The sequence below is a fragment of the Sciurus carolinensis genome, unplaced genomic scaffold (assembly GCF_902686445.1).
Source record: "Sciurus carolinensis unplaced genomic scaffold, mSciCar1.2, whole genome shotgun sequence".
NCBI lineage: Eukaryota > Metazoa > Chordata > Mammalia > Rodentia > Sciuridae > Sciurus > Sciurus carolinensis.
The window spans coordinates 108,762-131,571 of NW_025920358.1; the positions used below are offsets into that span (position 1 = coordinate 108,762).

The 22,810-nt window shown below is 35.6% G+C and overlaps 1 protein-coding gene across 1 annotated transcript; it reads left to right on the plus strand.

The window, feature by feature from the left end:
- The first annotated feature begins 15,901 nt into the window (after positions 1-15,901).
- Positions 15,902-18,439, plus strand: LOC124975638 (nucleosome assembly protein 1-like 2). The gene is given in 4 exon segments (XM_047538246.1): positions 15,902-16,535; positions 16,538-17,368; positions 17,371-17,466; positions 17,469-18,439. Coding segments are annotated over 4 exon segments (1,422 nt in total). The 5' UTR covers positions 15,902-16,225; the 3' UTR covers positions 17,654-18,439.
- The last annotated feature ends 4,371 nt before the right edge of the window (positions 18,440-22,810 follow it).

The window sequence follows — 22,810 nt, forward strand, 5'->3', positions numbered from 1 at the left end:
CATTTATTTGTTGACTTTTTATTCTTTTAGTGAATGAGTTCAATATAATTAGTTTTCTTCTTAGTACTGCTTTCATAGTGTCCCAGGTAGTTTGATATGTTGTATTGGTGTTCTCATTTACCTCTAAGAATTTTCTGATCTCTTCCTGATGACTTCTGCTATCCATGCATCATTCAATAGCATACTATTTAGTCTCCAGGTATTGGAGTAGCTTCTATTTTTTATTTTATCATTGATTTCTAATTTTATTCCATTAAGATCTGATATGATGCATGGTAGTATCTATTTTTTTGTATTTGTTAAGAGTTGCTTTGTGGTATAACATATTGTCTATTTTAGAGAAGGATCCATGTGCTGCTCATTGATAATGGAATATTCTATATATGTGTGTTAAGGTCTAAATTATTGATTATATTATTGAGTTCTATGGTCTTTGTTCAGTTTTGTTTGGAAGATCTATCCAGTGGTATTACTGTGTTTTGGTCTATTCGTTTCCTGAAATTGAAAAAGGGTTTGTTTGACTTACATAGATGCCACATTGTTTGAGGCATATATTTACAATTGTTATGTCTTGTTGATGCATGATTCCCTTAAGCAGTATGAAATGTCCTTGTTTATCCCTTCTAACTTTGGTTTGAAGTGCACTTTATCTGATATGAGGATCAAAACCCTGCTTTTTTATGGAGTTCATGTGTGTGATATGTTTTTTCCCATCCTTTCACCTTCAGTCTGTGGATGTCTTTTCCTATGAGATGAGTCCTCTTGAAGGCAACATTTTGTTGGGTATTTTTTCATCCAATCTGCCAATCTGTGTCTTTGATTAATGAGTTTAGGCCATTAAACATTTACGGTTATTATTGAGATATGATTTGTATTCCTGGTCATTTTGTCTCATTTTTGTTTTTTACTTGACTTGGTTTCTCCTTTGATTAGCTTTTCCTTTAGTGTGGTTCCTCTCTTTGCTGACTTTCATTGTTTTTTTTAATTTCCTCCTTACGGAATATTTTGTAAGAATATTCTTGTAGTGTAGGCTTTGTCTTTGTACATTCTTTTAACTTTTGTTTGTCATGGAATGTTTTTATTTCATCAAATCTGATGGTTAGTTTTGCTGGGTGTAAATTCTTGATTGGCATCCATTTCTTTCACAGTTTGGTACATGCTGTTGCAGGACCTTCTAGCTTTTAGGATCTTGGTTGAGAAATCGGCTGATATCTGAATTGGTTTCTCTCTATATGTAATCTGATACTTCTCTCTTGTGAACTTTAAAATTCTATTCTTATTTGGTATGTTCACCATTTTCATTATAATGTGCCTTAGTGTGGATCTGTTGTAATATTGTACAACTGGTGTCCTATAAGCCTCTTTATTTGATTTTCCATTTCATTCTTCACATTTGGGAAATTTTCTGACATTATTCATGAATAATTGTTCATCCTTTGGTTTATATCTCTGTGGCTTCCTCTATCCTGATAATTCTTAAATTTGGTTGTTTCAGTTTATCCCATAACTCCTGGAAATTCTGTTCATGATTTCTTACCATCTTCTCTGTGTGGTCAACTTTATTTTCAAGATTAAATATTTTGTCTTCATTGTCTGAGGTTCTGTCTTCCAATGATCTAGTCTGTTGGTGGTGGTTTCTATTGAGTTTTTCATTTGGTTTATTATTTCCTTCATTTTAATGATTTATTTGTTTATTTTTTTTAGTATCTCTTTGTTGAAGCAATCTTTTGCTTTCTGCATTTGCTCTTTTAACTGTTTATTGAAATAATCTTTTGTTGCCTGCATTTGGTCTCTTATGTCATCCTTTATTTCACATATCTTTTTAATTATATACATTCTGACTTCCTTCTCTGACATGTTCTTGTACTGTGCTGTCAATGGATTCTACTAATATAGCATCTTGGTTTGTTTGGGCTGCTTTACTCCCTTGTATTTTCATGTTGCTCATGTGTCCTCCCCTCTGGCATGTGGATCTGAGGTATTACAGTTTCCACCCTATAGATTATCATGTCCCTGAAAGTTTCCAATACTTTGCCTTTAAGGGGGGAGATCAATATTAACAGCACCCAATGCAAATAATATGCAGTCTTAAACCATGCAGCCCCTATGAAGACATTAACAGTTTTGTTGCAATAACAGAGATGATTTGTTCAATTATTATTTATTGACATAAACAATAGGTTTGCAATAAGGTCTACAATCTCTAATGGTGTACATAGATGGGGGAGGGGTATAGGATGTGATGTTAATGAGGTAGGAGGTGACAATATAGAGGAGTTAGATTATAGGAAATGTGAAAGAGGAAATCAAAAAATGTTGGTTTTTAGTAGGAGAAAGGAAAGAAAGAGACTCCAAAGAAACAGATAAATAAGAGGAAAACAGAGAAAGCAAGTAAAATAAAAAGTGAAGAAAAGAAAAAAAATGTAAAAATATTAAAAAAATCTGCAACCAAACTGTAACATCATATTCAAACCTCCTAGCCCTCTGTATGTATGGCAAGTACTTGATTTCAAAAATGTTGGGGATGTGAGAGTGGCCAAGAAAAAAAGAAAAAAATAAGGGGAAAAGAGTCTTGAAGGAAAATTGAACAATTGTTTCTGTTGGAGACTAATATCTTCTCTGTCTCCTTTCTCTTCTGATATATGGGGGTTGTACTGGAGGTTTGCTAGTAACTCCCACCCTCAGGATGATGAAAGTTACTAAGGTGACAGGATTAGACTTGGTGGTGGGGATTCCATGAAGTGGGCATAGCAATTGCCAGTCCCACCAGAAAATTGCACCCCAGGACTCTCCTTTTGGGTTCCACTCATGTGACATAGGAGCCTGAGCTTACCCCTTTACATCACTTTGTGGATCCACATTTCCTGGTCTCTAATTAGTATCTAAATTGTATCTCTCCTGGTCTGCCCTTTTGACTTCCCAATCAGCAACCTCTGTCCCCGAGGTCCTGGGGCTGAGCACTGGGACCTTGTCCTGTCACAGAAAAATTGTTCTATATTGGGCAGATTTGGACCAGGCATGAGAGGTATGGTTCACCACAATAGCTGCAAGTGCTGGGCTGTGTGTTCGTGGCTAGGGGGTGTTTGGAAGACTGGGGATTGAGCAGCTGCGGGGTCCCGTTGATTGCTAAAACCGTGGGACCAGGAATTGGTGAATGTATTTTGGGGAGGAAGTTTGTTGGCCAGGCTAATGTCAGGTTTCCTGCAAGTGCTGCCCAGCTGTCTCTGGGGTTCTGGTGGGTGCCAGACTGGTGACTGGGTAAGCTGTGATCAAGATGCCCTCATATCCTCTTTCTAACCTACTTACCCCTCACAAGGCTCTCTCCTCTGCAGTAGGATAGTGATTACTAGCACACCTAGCAGGGATACCTCAGATGTAACCAAGTCTGCAGGGCCCTTGATGATGTTCTTTCAGGCACTGCCTGTTATCCATAAATGGAAGCAGCCACATCCTTAGTTGGTGGCGGTGGTGGTGGCTAACTCGTAGGTACCTTGATATTGACTTCTAGTCTCCAGCTGGTGTCCCAAGATGGAAGCTGCCCCAACTAAAAGATGGCAGTGGTGGTAGTGGAGGTAACCCAGTATGGTGGCAGAGGGTGTCCAAAGATGGAGGTGACCACTTTCAGAGATGGGACTGTAAGGGCGGGCTGTGCAGTGGTGAGGGTAGACTGTTTGGAGAAGCAGTGCTATGGGTGGGGTGGTGCTGTGGCAGGTGGCTGTCTTAGGCCTGTCCATTGTCCCAAGATGCAGGCTGCCACACTTTGAGAGATGGGAAACCACAGCATCGTGGTAACGCATCTGAATCCAGTGGGTGGGCCCAGGTGACTGAATCCCCTGGCTTTACATTCTTAGTGTACTTTACTTTTCCTCAAGATATGCATTTATTCTCTTGAAATTGAACTTACTTTTATTAGTTAAATCATTTCTTCATATATTGTAATTATGGCCAATATTTATTATATTACATACAGTAAATTGAAATACACATTCCCACATTAAAAAATAAAAAGATTCATTTATGTTGTTTTATATAAATGTCATGATTTATTTATCCATTCTCTAATTGATGTTCATTTGAGTAGCTTCAGCTTTTAAATGTATCAATAAAGATGCCAGTATAATCAAGTGAGAATGGGGTGAATATACTCTTCCATAAAATTGTCAAAATACTTTCAAAATAATAAAAAGGCAAGCATTTAAGAAATATGAAACTAACCAAAGGCACAGAAGGAAGTAACCTTGTCTATCCAGAAAAATTAGTGAACTCTGAGAAGAAAGTAGGGTTTTGACATTTTAAGTTGGAACTGTTCTCACCCATCCCCATTTCTAGCTCAATGACAAGGTAGCAATGAAAAATGAACATGTTTTCAGACAACGGAGGAGACTAATCTTTCAAGTTCCATTAAAAACCCAATACCTACAGTAAAGTCAATATTATGTCTAAAAGAGCAACTCTCTGGAAAATCTCCTTTCCCAGGCACTGTTGCAATTTGATCTGACTCAGAGCTCAATCCTATGAAAAAAGAGACTTCTACACAAAGTATTACCAAGAGCAGTAGAAATCTGGTGGTAAAATCATTGATACCTAAGATAATAATTTCAGCTGAGGTAAACAATGACCTGGACAAAATTTTTAATTATCTAGAAAGGTAGACAACCACCAAGAACAATGAAAAGCTCTGACATAAACCTGAGGGATTCAGAAACCCACACACATGCAAAGGTCTGAGTATATGCCCAGGAAGACCTGGGAAAGGAGAAGGTTTTTGTAATCCACCTTGATTGAACTTGAGGCCACATAAATAGGAAGTGACAATTGAGGCTCACATGTATACCACCTGAAATCTGAAGGCAAGCATTTGCATGCAGATCCCTTTGGTAAAGGATGGAAGACACATCTCAAGGAATTTATGTTGACCATTATTGGGTTGACCAGTAAACTGTACTGATGTAGAAGTGAACCCTAGGAAACCAGGCTTATAAGTGAATCAGTGACTTAACCACCTAACAGAGAACTCTGGCTGTATACTCCATAGAATCTATAAGCTACAGAATTAGTTCAGGAAAAGTTACTAAATAAATAAGTATATCAGTAAGGGCTGGGGGATGGCTCTGTGGTAGAGTGCTTGCCTGACCTATGTGAGATCATTGGTACAATCCCCACTACCACAAAAAATAAAAAAGAAAAGAAAAAATAACAAGAATAAAATAAAACAGTGACAAAAAGTCTTATGTTAGATTAATATCGGATCCATTTTAGCATGTCCAGCTTTTAACAAAAATTGAGAAACATGCAAAGAAATATGAAGTATGCCACATATACAGAAAAATATTCAGACAAGAGAAAATGTCCCTGAGGGAATGTAGATGTTGGATATAGTAACAAATACTTCAGATCTGCTATATAAATATGCTCAAAGTACTAAAACAGACTATGTTTAAATAATTAAAGGAAAACAAAGATCACTAATTGTAACATACCAATAAATGTCCTGATATCAATTTAGAAGAACAAAAAAGAAATTCTGGAGTTGGAAATTCAACAAGCAAGCAAAATTAATGATTTACTATGGGAGCTTAACAGATTTGAGCTGGCAGAAGAAAAAATCATCAGTGAATTTGAGAATAGATCAATTGAAGTTATCTACCTGAGGAACAGAAAAAAGACATAAAGATAAATGAACAAAGCTTCAGAGCTCAATGGCATAATCATAAATGTTCCAAAATTTCCATAAAAACTGGAGAAAGAAAGAGACACAGGAAAGTATTTGAAGAAATAATGGTTGAAAAGTTATTCAATTTAGTGAGAAACATTAATCCACAAATTCATGCAGTTCAACAAATTTGTACTTGAACAGTCTCAAAAGGATCCAAATGATCCATACCTTTATCAGAGTCAAACTACAAAACCAGTGACAGAGGAGAATCTTAAGGGCAGCAAGTGAAAAAGGACTCATTGGAGGCTAGAGAAGAAAAAGGAAAAGAAAGCAGCGGGGGGTATGTCTCATGAAAATCAAGGGAGATTATAGAGGAAAGGGACCAGGTGGAGGGAGAAGAGGAGGAAAAAGGGAAAACCTGAGGAGGAATACTGGTCAAAATTATACTGTTATATTGTATGCATGTACATATACATAACAACAAATCCCACCATTATGCAACTATAATGCACCAATAAAAATATAGACAAAGAGAAAAGATTCATCATATAAAAGGGATTACCAACAGCCCTGACAACTTATTTCTCATGAGAATCCATGAGGACCCTAAGGCAATGAAATGATATTTAAGTACTAAAGAAAAAGACTATCCATGAAGAATTTTATGTTCAAAAACATTATTCTATAAAACCAAAGGAGAAATTAAGATATTCCTAGACAAACAAATACCAAGTGACTTCATTGCTAACAGATTTCCCCTAAAATAAACACTAAAAGGAAACATTCAACCTGAAAAGAAAAATCACTAAAGGCTAACTTGAATCTCAAGAACAAATAAAGATTATGAGGAAAAATAACTATATAGGTAAATAGAAAAGATAGTATGAATGTATTTTGTAATACTTTTCCTATCTGAAATAGAAAAAAGAATAATAAAGATTACATGAGACAAATAACCAGAGGGTAGAATAACAATAGAGAAAAAAATCAACGAAACCAAAATTTGGTTTTGAAGATCAACGAAATGGACAAAGCTTTAGATACATTGACTAATAAAAAGAGAAACCCTACTAAGATCACAAATGAAAGTGGTGATGTTGTTAACAATTTTACAGAATTAAAAAGGATATAGAGAATACTCTGAATATCTGCATGCTAACAAATTATATAATATGAATGAAATGGGAAAAGTCCTAGACATACAAAACTGAATCATGTAGAAATACAAAATATGAAGATGCATATAACTCAAAGGGAAAATGAATAAATAATAATAAACCTACCAGAACAGAAAATTCCAATTTTCAAATAACTTTACTGGTGAATTTTATAAAATATTGAAGAATTAACACCAATCCTGCAAAAAATTCTACCAAAACATAAAGAGTACTTCTTAACTCATTAGAGGAGTTCATAATTACCATTATACTAAAATTGGCAAAGAACAAAAAGCAAAGTTAAAGATCAGTGTTGCCTATGAATTTTGAGGCAAAAATCCTTTACCAAATTATGAGATGCTCTGAAAGCAGCAATGACAGAAAAATTTATCACTATAAAACATCACAAAAGATTTCAAATCATCAACCTAACTTTACAACCTAAGAAAGTAGAAAAAGAATAACTAAACTCAAAGCCACTAGATCAAATAACAAAGACTAAACCAGATATAATCAAAATAGATTTTAAAATAGAGAAAATTAACAAAACCAAAACTTAGTTCTTAGAAAAGATCAACAAAATTGTTAAGTCTTTATAACTATATTGACAAAGAAAAAAAGACTTATATTACTGAAATCATTTAAATGGAGACATTAATACCAATTCTGCAGAAATAAGCAAGATTATAAGAGTGCCTTGAACAAATGTATACCAACACATGATAACTTTGATGAAATGGGCTAATTACTAGGAACATAAAACATGCCAACACTGAAACATGAAGAAATAGATAATCTGAATAGGTCTACAGTTCATAATAAGATTGAATTGGTAATCAAAAATTTGTGATGGATAAAAAGCCTTGAAACTGATGGTTTCACTGGTGAATTCTATTAAACATTCATATTTTGTTTTGTTTGCAGTACTGGTGATCAAACTTAAGGCCTTGCACATGCTAAGCCACTGAGCCACATCCCCATCTCAGACTCTATCAAACATTCAAAAAAAGAATTAACAACAGCCCTTCTCAAATTCTGCTGAAACATGTAAGATGAGGGAACATTTCCTAACTAATTTTAGGAGGCCAGGATAGCCCTGATACCAAAGCCAGTAGAGAGTGAAAAAATAGAAAGGTACAGCCTAATATCCCTTATTAACATTGATATAAAAGACTCAGCAAAATATCAGCAAACGTAATTCTGCAACATATTAAAAGGTATAAAATTCATGACAAGGAAGATTATTCCGGAAATGAAAAGATGGTCAACATAAGAAAATAAATCAATGTAATATACCACATTAATAGAATGTAGAAAAATTTCCCACATGCTTATCTTAATTAATGCAGAAAAGATATTTGACAAAATTCAACATTTATTCATGATACAAAAAAAACACTCAACAAACTTAGAAGGAAATTACCTCAACATAATAAAAGCACAAACAGAAAATTCACAGTGAACACCATACCCCATGGTGAAATATTAAAAATTTTCCTCTAAGATCAGAATAAAGCAATGATACTCAGTTTCCACTTCAATTCAACATAGTACAGGAGTTCTAGCTAGAACATTTAAGCAAGAAACATGAATAAAAGTCATCCACAGGGTGGAAGGGAGGCAAGAATGGAGGAAGGATGGATTATATAGAGGAAAGGGTGGAAGGGGTGGGGGGAAGAAAAAATAACAGAATGAGACAAACATCATTGCCCTATGTACATGTATGATTACAGAAATCGTATGACTCTACTTCATGTGCAACCAGAGAAACAAGTTGTACCCCATTTGTTTACAATGAACAAAATAATAAATTATAAAAAGTCATCCACATAAAAGAAAAGTAAATTATCTCTATTTACAGATGATATGCTTTTAGATTTAGAAAAGAGTAAGATTTCATAAAAAAATCTGTTAGAACTAATAAATGAATTCAGTACAGTATGAGATAAAAATTAACAAACAAAAATCAGTTACATATCTATATACTAATAGTGGGCAATACTAAAAGGAAATTAAGAGAGCATTCTACTTATAATAGCATCAAATATAATAAAATTGGAGTTAATTTAACCAAGTTGAAAGAAATGTACAATGTAAACTTCAAAATACTTCTGAAGGAAATTTAAAAAGACAAACATCATGTCACAAATATTTGGATGGTAAGATTTAATATTGTTAAGATGTCAATACTAAAAGCAATCTACAGATTCAATGGAATCCTATTAAAATCACAATAATGTTTTTGTATAAGTAAAAAAATTCTAAAATTCATATGGAACTACAAAAGATCCCAAATAGCCAAAACAATCTTCAGCCTTCAGAACAAAACTGGAGGCATCACACACCATAATTTCAAAAATATGTTACAAAGATACAGTATTCAAAACACAATGGTAGCCATTGTAAAAAAAAAAAAGCAATACAATGGTAAGAAAAAATGCTATTATATTGACTAAAAAAAAAACACAATGGTACTGGAAAAAATAAATAATAAAATTAAAAAATAGAAAAAAAGAAAAGAAAAAGAATTCCAGAAATAAACCTTTGCACATACAGTCAACCATTCTCTGACAAGGAAACGAGAACACACAATGGAAAAAGATGGTCTTTTTAATAAATAATGTTGGGAAAACTGAATATCCACATGTAAAAGAATAAAATTGGACTATTATCTTACACCATAAAAAAAAGCTCAAAATGGATTAAAGGCTTAAAGAACTGAAAACTTAAAACTCCTAGGAAAAATATAGAGATAAAGCTTTTGGACATTGAACTTGGCAATGATTTCTTGGATATACATTGGAAGCACAGGAAACAAAACCAAAAATAGGTGAGTGGGATTATGTGAAACTAAAAAGGCTTTTGTAAAGTAAAACATCCAAGAAAATTAAAGGGCAACCAATAGAATTGGAGAAAATATTTACAAGCCATACATCCCATAAGGGTTAATATACACAATATATAAGGAACTCCTACAACTCAACCACACTATACACAAAAATATCATATTAAAAATGGGCAAAGGAAGTAAATAGACATACTCCACAGAATATATACAAATAAAATAGACGTGAAAAAGTGATCAATATCTATAATCATCAGGAAATGCAAATCAAAACCTCACAGCTGCTAAGATGATTTTTATTTTAAAAAGATAACAAATGTTGGCAAGGATAAGAAGGAACCCTGTATACTATTAGTGGGAATGTAAATTAGTGCAGGCATGGAAAATAGCATGGAGAGTCCACAAAACCCCCAAACCAGGACTGAGGCATAACTCAGAAGTAGAGTGCTTGCCTAGCTTGTGTTAGGCCTTGAGTTTTTTTTCATCAGCTTTTTTTTGCTGTTGTGACCAAAAGATCTGACAAGAACAATTTTAGAAAATGAAAAGTTTATTTGGTGCTTAGGGTTCAGAGGCCTCCATTCATAGATGGCCAACTCCAGGTCTGGGCCCAAAGTAAGGCCAGACATCATGGCAGAAAAGTAGAACGGATGAAAGCATCTCAGGACATACAATCAGGAAGTAGAGAGAGCACCCTTTCCACTCAGAAGGGATGGAATGTGTACTCCAAAGGCACTCCCCCAGTGACCCACTTCCTCCAGTCACCACTGGAGGAAGTCACCTACCTGCCTGCAGTCAGCACTCACTTAATTCTTATCGGGGATTAACACACCAATTGGGTTAAGGCTCTCATAATGCAATAATTTCACCTCTAAACCTTCTTGCATTGGCTCATACATGAGTTTTTGGGGGACACCTCATATCTCAACTCTAACAATTTTGATCCCCAGTACCACACACACACAAAAGGATAAAATCAGCAAACTACAGCTACCATATACTCCAACAATCTCACTTCTAGGTATACCTGTAAAGGCACTGTAAAGCAGATCTCCCTCCCATCTTTGATGCTCCTCTTTGCCTGCTCTACCTGCTCTTGCTGCTTCGGCTGCAGCTTCTCCCAGAAACTAGTTTCTCATTGTCTTACTTGTAGTGCCAAAGAGACACTGGCATGACTGACTGATTGACCTACTGTACTGGAGGAGCTGTGTCCAGACAAACCAGACAGGCCACGTACCTGAGACCAAGTCCCCTCTATGCTTCTTGTTTCCCTCCTTTCTTTCCCTGACTGCTGGTGAGCCTCACAGCATTTCCTTGGCTCCCCTGTATCCACAGCCCATTCCTATAGATAAGGTGAAAACAATGAAATCACTTTGAAGTTAAAGACTATTAAGAAAACATAATGGGAACTCCGGTCTGCAAGGAGTAGAACACCTGTGAAAAGTCAATTTTCTGTGGAAGATGAAGCTTTGAGAAATACTGCTAGAAAAGAAGGACTGGCAGTAAAACAGGCTGCCTGGGCAGAAACATGAGATATAGCATGAGAGGAATGGAACAAAAAAAAGAGCTGGATGAAAAATCTGACAAAAGTAGGCTGAAAATGATGCAGGCCTTCATGTTGAAATTCTGCTTTGGCAACAAATCTCTATGTGGAAACTCATCAGATGAGAAATGTGACACCAACAGCTTCATAGATCCAGACACCTCATTAACTGAATTATCATAGTCTTTGAAGCAGAGAAAAAATTAAAAAGTCATAGTTTCCAGTGCACAGTTAAATCGAGAACAATTTGACTTACCAGGTAGACAGCTTCAAGAATGTTATTGAAGAACAGAGGAACAGGTGGTAGAATTCTACTGAGGAAAATAAAGGAAAATCAAAGGAGTTAGAAGGCAGAAGAATGTCCAGCTTATTTCAACAGAAGAGGGATGAATGTAGCAAAGAGAGAGTTTATTGAGAAACATGGCTAATTATAATACCCAATGACAATACTTCTAATGGCTATGTTGATCACGCACCAGTGGCTGGAGCCATTATTGTGTCTCAGGGAACTACTAACGTCTTGTACTCAGCAGAAGAAGTTGCTTTTTTCAAAGGTTAAGCAATGAAAACTTGCTGGAGAAAAGGAAGAGCTACTATCACAGCTTAGAAAACTGAAGCTGCAGTTAAGAAAGAAGAAAAGTGCTGTGCCATCATTCTGGGAGCACTTCTGTTCTTTCTCTACGTATGAGAAGCCTTAATGCCTTGGGTTAGGTGGAGTACTCTTAGTTCTGACACCAGACATGGTCCATTAAAAGTGACAAATTGTATCTCATCAAATTTCAAAGATTTTATACTTCAGAACACCATTTTAGTAGGTGTTTAAAAGACATGCAACATACTGGTGGGAAATACTGCAGAACATATTTCATAAAGACATATTTAGCACAAGCTTAGAATTTTATATCTCAATAACGAGAAGATAAACCAATTTAAAACTAAGCAAAAAAATTTGAAGACACCACACCAAAATATATATAATGGCTAATAAGCATATGAAAAGATGGTCATTCGGGAAATACAAATTAAACCAAAATGGAATAGCATTTCATACACGCTAGAATGGCTAAAATTTAAAATACTTGCACACAAACTTCATTGTAGCATAATTCATACTACTGAAGTTGGAAACAGTCTATTTGTACATCAATTGATGAAAACTAAACATACTATGCTATATCCATATAGTTAAATATTAGTCAAATAAAAGGAACCACTATAGAGACATGCTGTGACATAGATAAATCTCAAAAACTTTATTCTCAGTAAAAGAAACTGGATTATAAGACTACACATTGTATGATTGCATTATATGAAATACCCAGAAAAGGCAAAGTTATGAAGACAGAAAGTAGATTAGTGGTGCTCATAGCAGGAATAGGAGCTGTAATGGGAATTAAGAGTGATTATTCATAAAAGACAGTGGGACAATAGACATATTCTAAGACATGGTCATGATATACAGTTTAGTAAAATGTTAAAAAATCCTTTGTAGACTTGATAAGGTGTATTACATGTTATCCAAATATGTTCCAGTAGAGTTATTTTAAAAAATAATAAAGGTGACATAACATTATTAGACATGCCTTTTGAGTGTATGCCTAATGTGAAATTGCTAGGTCTAGCGGAGGCCTGTGTTTAGATTAGTAGATACTGCCAAACAGTCTTCCAAAGTTTTAATAAAATTTTTTGCTCCCAGTAGCAACATCTAACTGTCCTAATTTCTGTACACATTTGCCATAATTTGGAACTGTTAGACTTTTTAATTTTAACTATTGACAATTATTTTATATGGTAATCACTCAGCAGTTTGCATATATTTTACTATATACATATTTTTGCTTAGTTCTCATTTTATTTATTGTTTATATCTGTGTTGGTTTTTTATCTCAACGTTTTTATTATGGTAAATTATACATGAGACAAAATTTACCATTTTGATTATTTTTAAGTTTTCAGTTCATGAACACTAAAAGTATATTCACATTGTTGTGACCCATCATCATCATCATCTACTCCAGAATGTTTTCATTTTCTTGAACTGAAACTCCCTACACATTAAACAGTATCTTCATTCCTCCTCTGCCCTTAGCCTCTGGCAACCATGATTCTACTTCTCTCTCTATGAATCTGACAACTCTAGGAAACTCAAATAATGAAATCGTACAATATTTGCTTTCTGAGTCTGGTGTATTTAACTCAGCACAATGTTTTCAAGGTTCATCTGTGCCATACCATGTGTCAGAATTTATTCCTTTTAAGGATACCTAGTATTCCATTGTGTGGATGCGCGAGTGCACACACACACACACACACACACACACACAACACACCACATTCTGACCACATTCTGTTTGCCCAGTCATCCACCACTGGACATTTGGCTGTTTCTAACTGTTGGTTATTGTGATTGATTCTGCTATGAACATGGGTGTAGAATACCTGTTTGAGACTCTGTTTTCAAGACTCTGTTTTGGATCGGTACCCAGAAGTGGAGTTTCTGAATCATATGTAATTTCATGTTAATATTTTGAGAAACTGTCATACTGCTCTCTCTTACCTGCACTCTCACTTTCTGCATTTTTTAAAAGTATACTAATGGATATGAAAATATTTCATTGTGGTTTTTATTTTCTTTTTCTAATTAGTGATATTGATAATCTTTGTGTGTTCTTTTTGGCCACTTGTTTCTTTTTAGAGAAATATCTATTCAAGGCCTTTGTCCATTTTTTAGTGCTTTTGTAGTTTTTTAGTTATTTAGTTTGTAGTTTTTAGTTATTAGCTCTTTATATATTCTAGATATTGATCTCCTATCACATAAATCATTGGCAAAATTTTCTCCCATCTTGTGGGTGGCCTTTAATTCTGTTGATAGTAATGTCCTTTGATGACAAAAGGTTTTAATTTTGAAGAGGTTCAACTTATCTGTTTTTCTTTTGCCACCTATGCTTTGGTGTCATACCTTTTTGTTTTATATAATGAAATACATCGTTCCCCTTTGATTTCTATGGTTACATGTATGACTGAGGACTTGTCATCTTAAAAGTAAGTGAAGATACTTTCTCTTTGTCCTCTATAGAAGTTTAGTTTAACTACATAATATATTTAAGTAACAATGAATTTTATTTTAAAGTCACATTTTTGGAGAGTATTTAAGGACATTGGGATTGCTAATAAGAAAAAGTTTTTAAAGTAGTATATCCAGTTTTATTTTTTAAAGTCTTCATCCTAAACACAAACATATACATAAACAAATTAAAAAGAAAAGGTCCACATTGGTGCTCTAAGGGTTGTGAGATTACTGGTGATTTGTTGTACCCTAAAAATGTCCTCAATTTCCAGATTTTCTAAAATGAGCATATCTTTATTATCAGAAAATTACAGGGAATGTTACAACCATAAAACCAGAAAAGGAAATATTTTAATGGGTGATAGTATAACCATGGAACTACCAGACTGAGCAATGAGCCTGAAAATTGAATTTTGTAAATACTGTAATGGTTTGCAATACACAGAAATAAAATAAGTAAAAAACAATGTAATTACAAACTGACCGAATCTGGAAATAAATACAATATATAAGTAGTGTTCATGTCTGTAATAGGAATACAACCCAAACTATTCTTTAAATCTGAAAATAATAATAGACACTTAAAATTCAAAACATGTTCAAATGATAAATGACAAGGCATGAAAAATATGGATGAAATGAATACCCACCAATGATTTCTACATAGAGGAAACTTTTAGTTATGCACAATATACCATTTTATGAAAAAATCTACATCTCTGCAATGCCAAGATTAGATTATTTTCATTAACTTGAAAATGTCAAAACAGTGATTTTTAAAAATCACTTCACATTTTGGTTTTTCCTTCTAAAATTTCAATGGCTTTTAAAGCAAGTATCAAGAAAAAGGAAGGTAAAATGTCAGTTTAGTACTGGGATTACTGATATGCCATGCAACTGTAAACCTGTCTTGTGTGTTTCCTAGTCATGTAGGTGAATACACTACATTGGCTCTTATCAAAGGCCCTTCACCTTCACCTGTATCTTACTTCCTCCTTCTCCCCCCATCCCACAGAAAATATAAGAATTTTCCAAGTTAAAATACAGAAAAACGGAATGTTGAATGTTTATGTCACTGGCAGTCACATCATCCAAAGTTCAACAATGTTAATTTTTGGTATTTTTAAATCTTCTAGGATCTCTTTGTAAGGTCCTCCACAACACACCTCTTACTTCCTCAGAACTCCAGGCTAAAATCAAAGGGATGGCTTTAGGATGAATGGGTGCCTTGCCTTCTCCAGTTCTCTGACATTTTAGTTACTATTTTCTCTAAGCACTTTTGAAATTATAAAACTATAACAGAAAAAAGCTGAATGAATAAACTAATGAGCATTGGGTTTCTAGAAAACTCCGTGGAGAAGAGGGTTGGAGGATGAGAGGGAATTGGATGAATCAGCCATATCAGTGAACCTGGGAAGAAGGTAAGCAGAGTTGGAAACTTGATAGATCTAATAATTTACTGGCTCAGGGTTTGTCAATCACTACATTCCGACAAATAAGATTAGAGCAGAGTTGTGGGAGGGGAGTGGGTGACGCAGCAAGCTATATGCACCAAGAAAATTTAGCCAAGAGACAGCTGCGTAATCATATTGCGGCACCGTTTTGTTTGTTGTTGCTTTTTTTTTTTTTTTTTTCCTTGCTGCAGCAGCTGCTCGCGGAGTAGGTCTCGTCACTGCGGCTCTCTGCAGTCTCTGGCCCGTTCCTTCAGAACCGGTCACAGCAGCCATCGCCGCCCTCTGCACCCCAGCCCAGGCCGCCCCTGCTTCAGTCCGGCTCTCCCAAACTCAGCACCACCTTTTATCCACCCAGCGCCCACCGTCGCTCCCGCAGTTCGGCCATCACTGCTCATTCCACCTCTGCCCTCGCCACGCCACTTCTGATATTTTGGTGAGTCTTTTCCTGAGGAGGTGAGATCCAATCTCGGTGATAGCCACCTTAGGCGTGTCCAATCCGTTGAAAAATGGCCGAGTCAGCCGACTGCAAGGAACTGTCAGGATCCAGTCAAGAAGAGGCTGACAGTAAGATAATAATGGAGGGAGCTGGGGAACATCAGGAATGCGGTGAAGGTGCTGCCGCTGGGCCTGGAGATGATGGGGAGCGCGGTGAAGAAGCCGCCGCTGGGCTGGGGGAAGAAGGGGGAAAAGGTGAAGATGCTGCAGCAGGGTCCGGGGAAGAAGGGGGAAAAGGTGAAGATGCTGCAGCAGGGTCCGGGGAAGAAGGGGGAAAAGGTGGAGATACTAATGAGGACTCAGATCCAGATCGTCCGAAGGGCTCATCGGTTATCTTTTAGATACAGACTTCGTTGAAAGTCTACCTGTGAAAGTTAAGTACCGAGTGTTAGCCCTTAAAAAGCTCCAAACTAGAGCGGCCAATTTAGAATCCAAATTCCTGAGGGAATTTCATGACATTGAAAGAAAGTTTGCTGAAATGTATCAACCCTTATTGGAAAAAAGACGACAGATTATCAATGCCATCTATGAACCTACAGAAGAGGAATGTGAATATAAAACAGACTGTGAGGACTATGATGATGAGGACATGGAAGAAGAGGAAGATATGCATGGTAAAGAGGAAGGCATGGTACATGAGTATGGTGATGAGGATGATGGTTATGAGGACTATTATTATGATTATGCCATTGAGGAGGAGGAGGAGGAGGAGGAGGAAGCAGATGATGACACCGAGGCCACTGGAGAGGAGAATAAAGAAGAGGATCCTAAGGGAATTCCAGATTTTTGGCTGACTGTTCTAAAAAACGTCGACACACTCACTCCTTTGATTAAGAAATATGATGAGCCTATTCTGAAGCTCCTGACAGATATTAAAGTGAAGCTTTCTGATCCTGGTGAGCCTCTCAGTTTTACACTAGAATTTCACTTCAAACCCAATGAATATTTCAAAAATGAACTGTTGACAAAGACCTACGTGCTGAAGTCAAGGCTAGCATATTATGATCCCCATCCTTATAGGGGAACTGCGATTGAGTATTCCACAGGCTGTGAGATTGATTGGAATGAAGGAAAGAATGTCACTTTGAGAACTATCAAGAAGAAGCAGAAACATCGCATCTGGGGAACAATACGAACTGTGACTGAAGATTTCCCAAGGATTCATTCTTCAATTTCTTCTCTCCTCATGGAATCAGCTTAAATGGAGGGGATGGGAATGATGATTTTTTACTTGGTCACAATTTACGTACTTACTAATTCCACGATCAGTATTATTTTTCTCAGGTGATGCACTTGAATCTCAGCAGGAGGGGGTAGTTAGGGAAGTTAATGATGCAATTTATGACAAAATTATTTATGATAATTGGATGGCTGCAATTGAGGAGGTTAAAGCCTGTTGCAAAAACCTCGAAGCATTAGTAGAAGACATTGATCGCTAAAGCAGAGTATATATGGCCAGGAAATTACCTGCCCTAGAGCTATTTACTCAAGATAAAAGAAATTACATTTCGTGGTCTGTATTTTTCTCGTAGTGTCAGTTAAAACATCTCAGAAGTATAAAAAGGTCAAATACTAATTAATTTGACATTGCATTTTAATAATAGAATGTTTTCACAGACTGGTAAATGATTTAAGACATTAATACAGTGTTGTGTAGTTTAATCCTTCTGAAGTCCTTTTGTCATGTAATCATGAGACTGAATATTATCAGAAATGCTAAATAAGATCAATATTTGTTTGGAAAGAAAATCTTGGGAACCAACTCAAGGGTTTTTGCTGCTATTGTGTTTTGTATTTTTGTTTTCCTAGTCCTTTAGCTAGTGGATTTAATTTTGTTGTGACTGCTTCATTTTGCAGTAGAAATAAAGTAGAATTTAACAATTGAATGCTTAAGAAGAGGCCTGCATATGGTTAAGAATTTCAAGCAAAACCACATTTATTGTTAATAACAGCTTGTGCATAAGCTCTTGAATATGTGACTGTTATAAATATGAAACTTAGTTGTACTGGTATTATTATCTGTAAGGTGTTAGTCACAGTATTTTCAGAAGTTTGCAAGTAGTGTTATGTGTAATTGTGTAAAACATGATTGCAGTGTATAAATCCTTTTTCCTATATTATATTGAATCATTCATCCAAAGTGCTCTCTTTACCATTTCAAAAAGATATTTCATGTTCTTTCACTACAAAATAAAATGAATAAAAATTTCAGGGTGTTTCATGTTTAGAAATTGATTTTTTTATTATAAAAGTAATATGTTCATTAGAAGACATTTGGAAAACACTAAAAAATATGCATTAGTCATAAGTCATAAGTCATTAGTCAGAAGTCAGAAGTCATATACCTACTTCACCAAAGATTGTTAATATTTTGATATATTTTCTGATAATTTTTGCATGCAGTACATGCATGCAAATTTACTAAGAGTATACTAAAATGTGCAAAGAAAGTGTAACTTTTGGTTACTTATAACTGATCTAATCTTAATTTTAATTCTACCTCCATTCCACAGGCTTGCAGGAAAAACAAAAATCTCAATTTAATACAGTAAGCTCATTTTTTTAATAATTTAAACATTCTTTATAATAACAAGCTCCCCTGTTAGTCTATATTCATATTTCTTATCTAGTCTTCCACAATGTCATCAGGATGTACAGAGCATGCATTATGATATTGTTGGGATGCACTTACTGGAGACAATGGGATGTGGTTGGTCAGCTCTTGTCACAGAGCTGAATTTATCTTTTTCATACATGGAACCTCAGAGGTTTGGTTTCTGTCTTTGCCAAACTTTGTGAAAGTCACGTTCATCCCCCTACAGTAAGAGAGATCTCCTTGGTCCCTTACATACCACGGAGGAGCTGAAAGTGTCTGGGAAATGCAGTCTTGTTATTGCTGCCTATCCACGCTTCCATCCCAGATAGGTATGATGTGATATCACAGAATTATAAACCAAGTGGAAGGAAATCTCCTCTACTTGGGACTTAATTCTTCCACTATTGAACATGTATCCTTTTTCAGATTTTGGCCAAGGGGGTTAGCTTTATAACACTACCACTTTTTTTTTTTCTGTCTCATCTCTCTACAATCAGCTGGGGAGGAAAGTATGAATTTATTCTTTCATCTTCCTGTTTGTCCAAGACACTCTTCTAATGTCAAATCCTTCTCCCAGGGATGATGGCAGATGTTCAATTGCTTTTCTTTGGGGGTAGCAATAGTTGACAGATTATAGGAAAATAGGGAACTAATATAATATAAACAGGAGATACTGACATTGTTTTCCTGGTTAATACATTCTCAATTGTTTCACCATTATTAGTCTTGACCTCTGAAATTCCTGACTCCCTCCAAACTCCTCCCACACACAAAGATGGGGCCACTTTTAACTGTGGCTACATTTATTGTACATAAAAAAAATCAGGAACATGGGTGTGCTTCTTCAGTGACTTCGTTTTTCTGTGCTTAAACAAAAGTAAGTGATTTTGTCTCATTTTGTTATAATCCCTGAGTAAACTTGCCTGAGCTTAGTGTTCTTTGAAGTGGTTTATATACAATAGAATAGCATGGCCTCTCTGTGAGTGCTAGGTCAGTTTTCTGATGTCAGAATTTTTTTCTTTCTCTTTTGTCTCTCATTCCTCCAATAGCTTGAGATGGGAGGGAGGTTCATTTGATTTAGATTTAAACTAATGTAAGGGTCTTTTAGGGCTTTAGGGTAGGGCATCAGCTTCAGTCAGCATACCAGACAGCCCAGTACTGGGATTTAGGAGCTAAGCGTGACACAAATAGAATTTTTACCTTAATTATCTTTATATTTGTCTTTATAATCCTGGAGTGGTTGTTGAGATAGCTGTTGGGCTTGTTAGAATTTTGATATTCCTGGGGAAATACTGAAATACTTAAATACAACAAAACTACATTTTTAATGCACAATAATTTGTAGGATAAATTACAGTAGTTGGTATTATATGACAAGGTGCTTAGTCTTTGAAGTGAGACTGCCTGGATTCCAATCCCAGCTCTGTAACTTCCTAGTTGAATGACCTCTTACAAGTTACTTTATATATCTCAGTTTTCATATCTGTAAAAATATGGTAATAATTTTCCATCTATCTCATGAAATTACTATGAAGAAACAATTAGTTTATATGAAGTGCTTAGAACTATGCATGGCACAAATTATATAGGTTTACATATAATTATTTTATTATTAAATTTGTGTTTATAAATAAACTATAAAGGTTCAGTAAATTATTATTAAATTAATAATTGTTAGCCTAATTTGTTTCTAATTTATAAAAAAAGAAAGTATGTACTTTGCTTTTCAATGACAGACTCTCCAAGACATCTCCAAGTATTAAGGGCTCAGTAGCAATTTTAGCAACAGTATTTAGTTATTGACAAGCCTATCACATAAAAATAAAATATAGTGACTCTAGTCCTATTTCCTCACTGCCAAGTACATTCATTATCCTTTTATTTGTGTATACTAAGCTAAGCACTCATGCAGGCCATTTGATCATTGACCAATAAATGTACTATGATAATCACTTAAAATATTTGGAAGCCAGAGAAAAGTAGAATATGGAAAATAAAAATTACATGTCATCCATATATATATATATGTATATGTACGTATATATGTATATGTATATATGTAAATTTGACTTTTTAGCACACAGATATATGTAACGTGAACCTATTTTAAAGCAGAAAATCATTTAAAAATAAAAAGGACTGGGGTTGTAGTTCAAGTGGTAGAGCACTTGCCTCACAGGTATGAGGCACTGGGTTCGATCCTCAGCACCACCTAAAAATCAATGAATAAAATGAAGGTATTGTGTCCATCTACAACTAAAAATATTTAAAAAAATAGTGAGCAACTTTACATAAACCATCTCTCTGAAGTGTATTTTCTTTGATTTATTTGCCAAGTAAGATAGTTTTTTAATGTAAAAAAGAATGATGATTACACAAATGGTATGCCTTGACTCCATGTACAAACAGAGAAACAACATGTATCCCATTTGTTTACAATAAAAAAAATAAGAAGCAAACCCAACCAGAACTTCTAATATTAGCATGTGGAATACAAGAGGAAATTAAAGGTTTCATATGAAGTCTTCAAAAAGAAAAAAAAAAAGAAAGAAACGACCTCTGCTATTTAAAAAACCTCACCAAAGATCCATTTGTTGATTTATTCTCAGTGCATTTTAAAGAGTAAAAACTCTTGAGGTCACCAGATTCGATTTCCCCTCACCCTGCTCACTCACACACCTCCACGCTACCACTGTCTATGTGTGTCTATGTGCATGTGAGTGGGGGGATGCAGGTAGTGGGATGGACCTTGAAGAGGGAGTGAATGAGAAAGGGCAGATGGTCACTCACGACCCCAGTTCTTCTAATACTTCTCTGAGTGAGTGCCTGCCTATGTAACAGGATTGGGAGGTGAGCAGAGAAGAGGTTGAACCCTTCCTCAAGGCCCACTTGCCCTAGTTAAGTCCAATATTTGGTCTTAGAACCTATGGGTGTGAGTGTATGGGGCGGGTGAGTATACGCATGCAATAACCAAAAGGAATGGTTGAATCATCATTCCGACCCAAGTGCTTTATGAAGCCATGTTCTATGTGTAAGGGTGAGAGCAAAGGCAATCTTGGAGGGGTCAGGTTCCTTAAGCTGCTTTCAGGAGCCCCAGAGTAAGTGCAAGTTGCCTACGTTGAAGTCCAAGTGCTTCTCTAAGGACTAAAGTGACTATACACTATACAGAGTGTATGGAAAGATAGGTAGCAGGGCATAAGGAGGTTCCTAACTTGACATTGGTCTGACAGATATCCTGGGAAACAATCTTAAGTGGACAAAGTAAAAGATTTTGGATGAGTTCAGCTTTGGGTGCACTCAAATCTCAAGTACCTACAGAATAAGTATCCTTATGGTCAAGGTCATGAAAACTCAGATTCAGCATATGTACTCAAGGTTATAAACATTTGCTTGTGAGCATGCGTCCACTAATGCAACCTGTTAGCAGTGTACCTTCTTTGTCTGGCCTGCGTATAAAAAAAGGCCTATGGAACTGGCTTGGAACTGAAGCTGGAGCTGAGGGCTGGGTATTGCTGCCTCTGAATAAAGTGTATCTGTTATCCGAATTGCATCTTGCATCTTCTTCTACCTGCCAGAATCCCGAATCTGTTTACTGGGTCTGAGCCTCACCCTACACTCAGCCTCCTGAGTTGCTGGGATTACAGGTGTGTGCCACTGTGCCTGGCTATATATAGTTTTATCTTGTTTTATTGAGTGCTTTAATTATGAAATGTGTTGAATTTTGTCAGAGGATTTTTCTGCATCTACTGAAATGATAATGTGATCTTTGTCCTTCATTATTAATGTGATATATTATATTGATTGATCTTCATATGATGAACCATCCCTGTATTCCAGGAATAAATCCCACTGGGTCATGATTTACAATCCTTTTCATGGCTGCTTCATTAAGGTCACTAATGCTTTGGTGAGGATTTTTCATTACTACTCTTAAGGGACACTGGTCTGTGGCGATTCTTTTATAGTATCTTTTTGTTGCTTTAGTATTAGGGTAATGCTG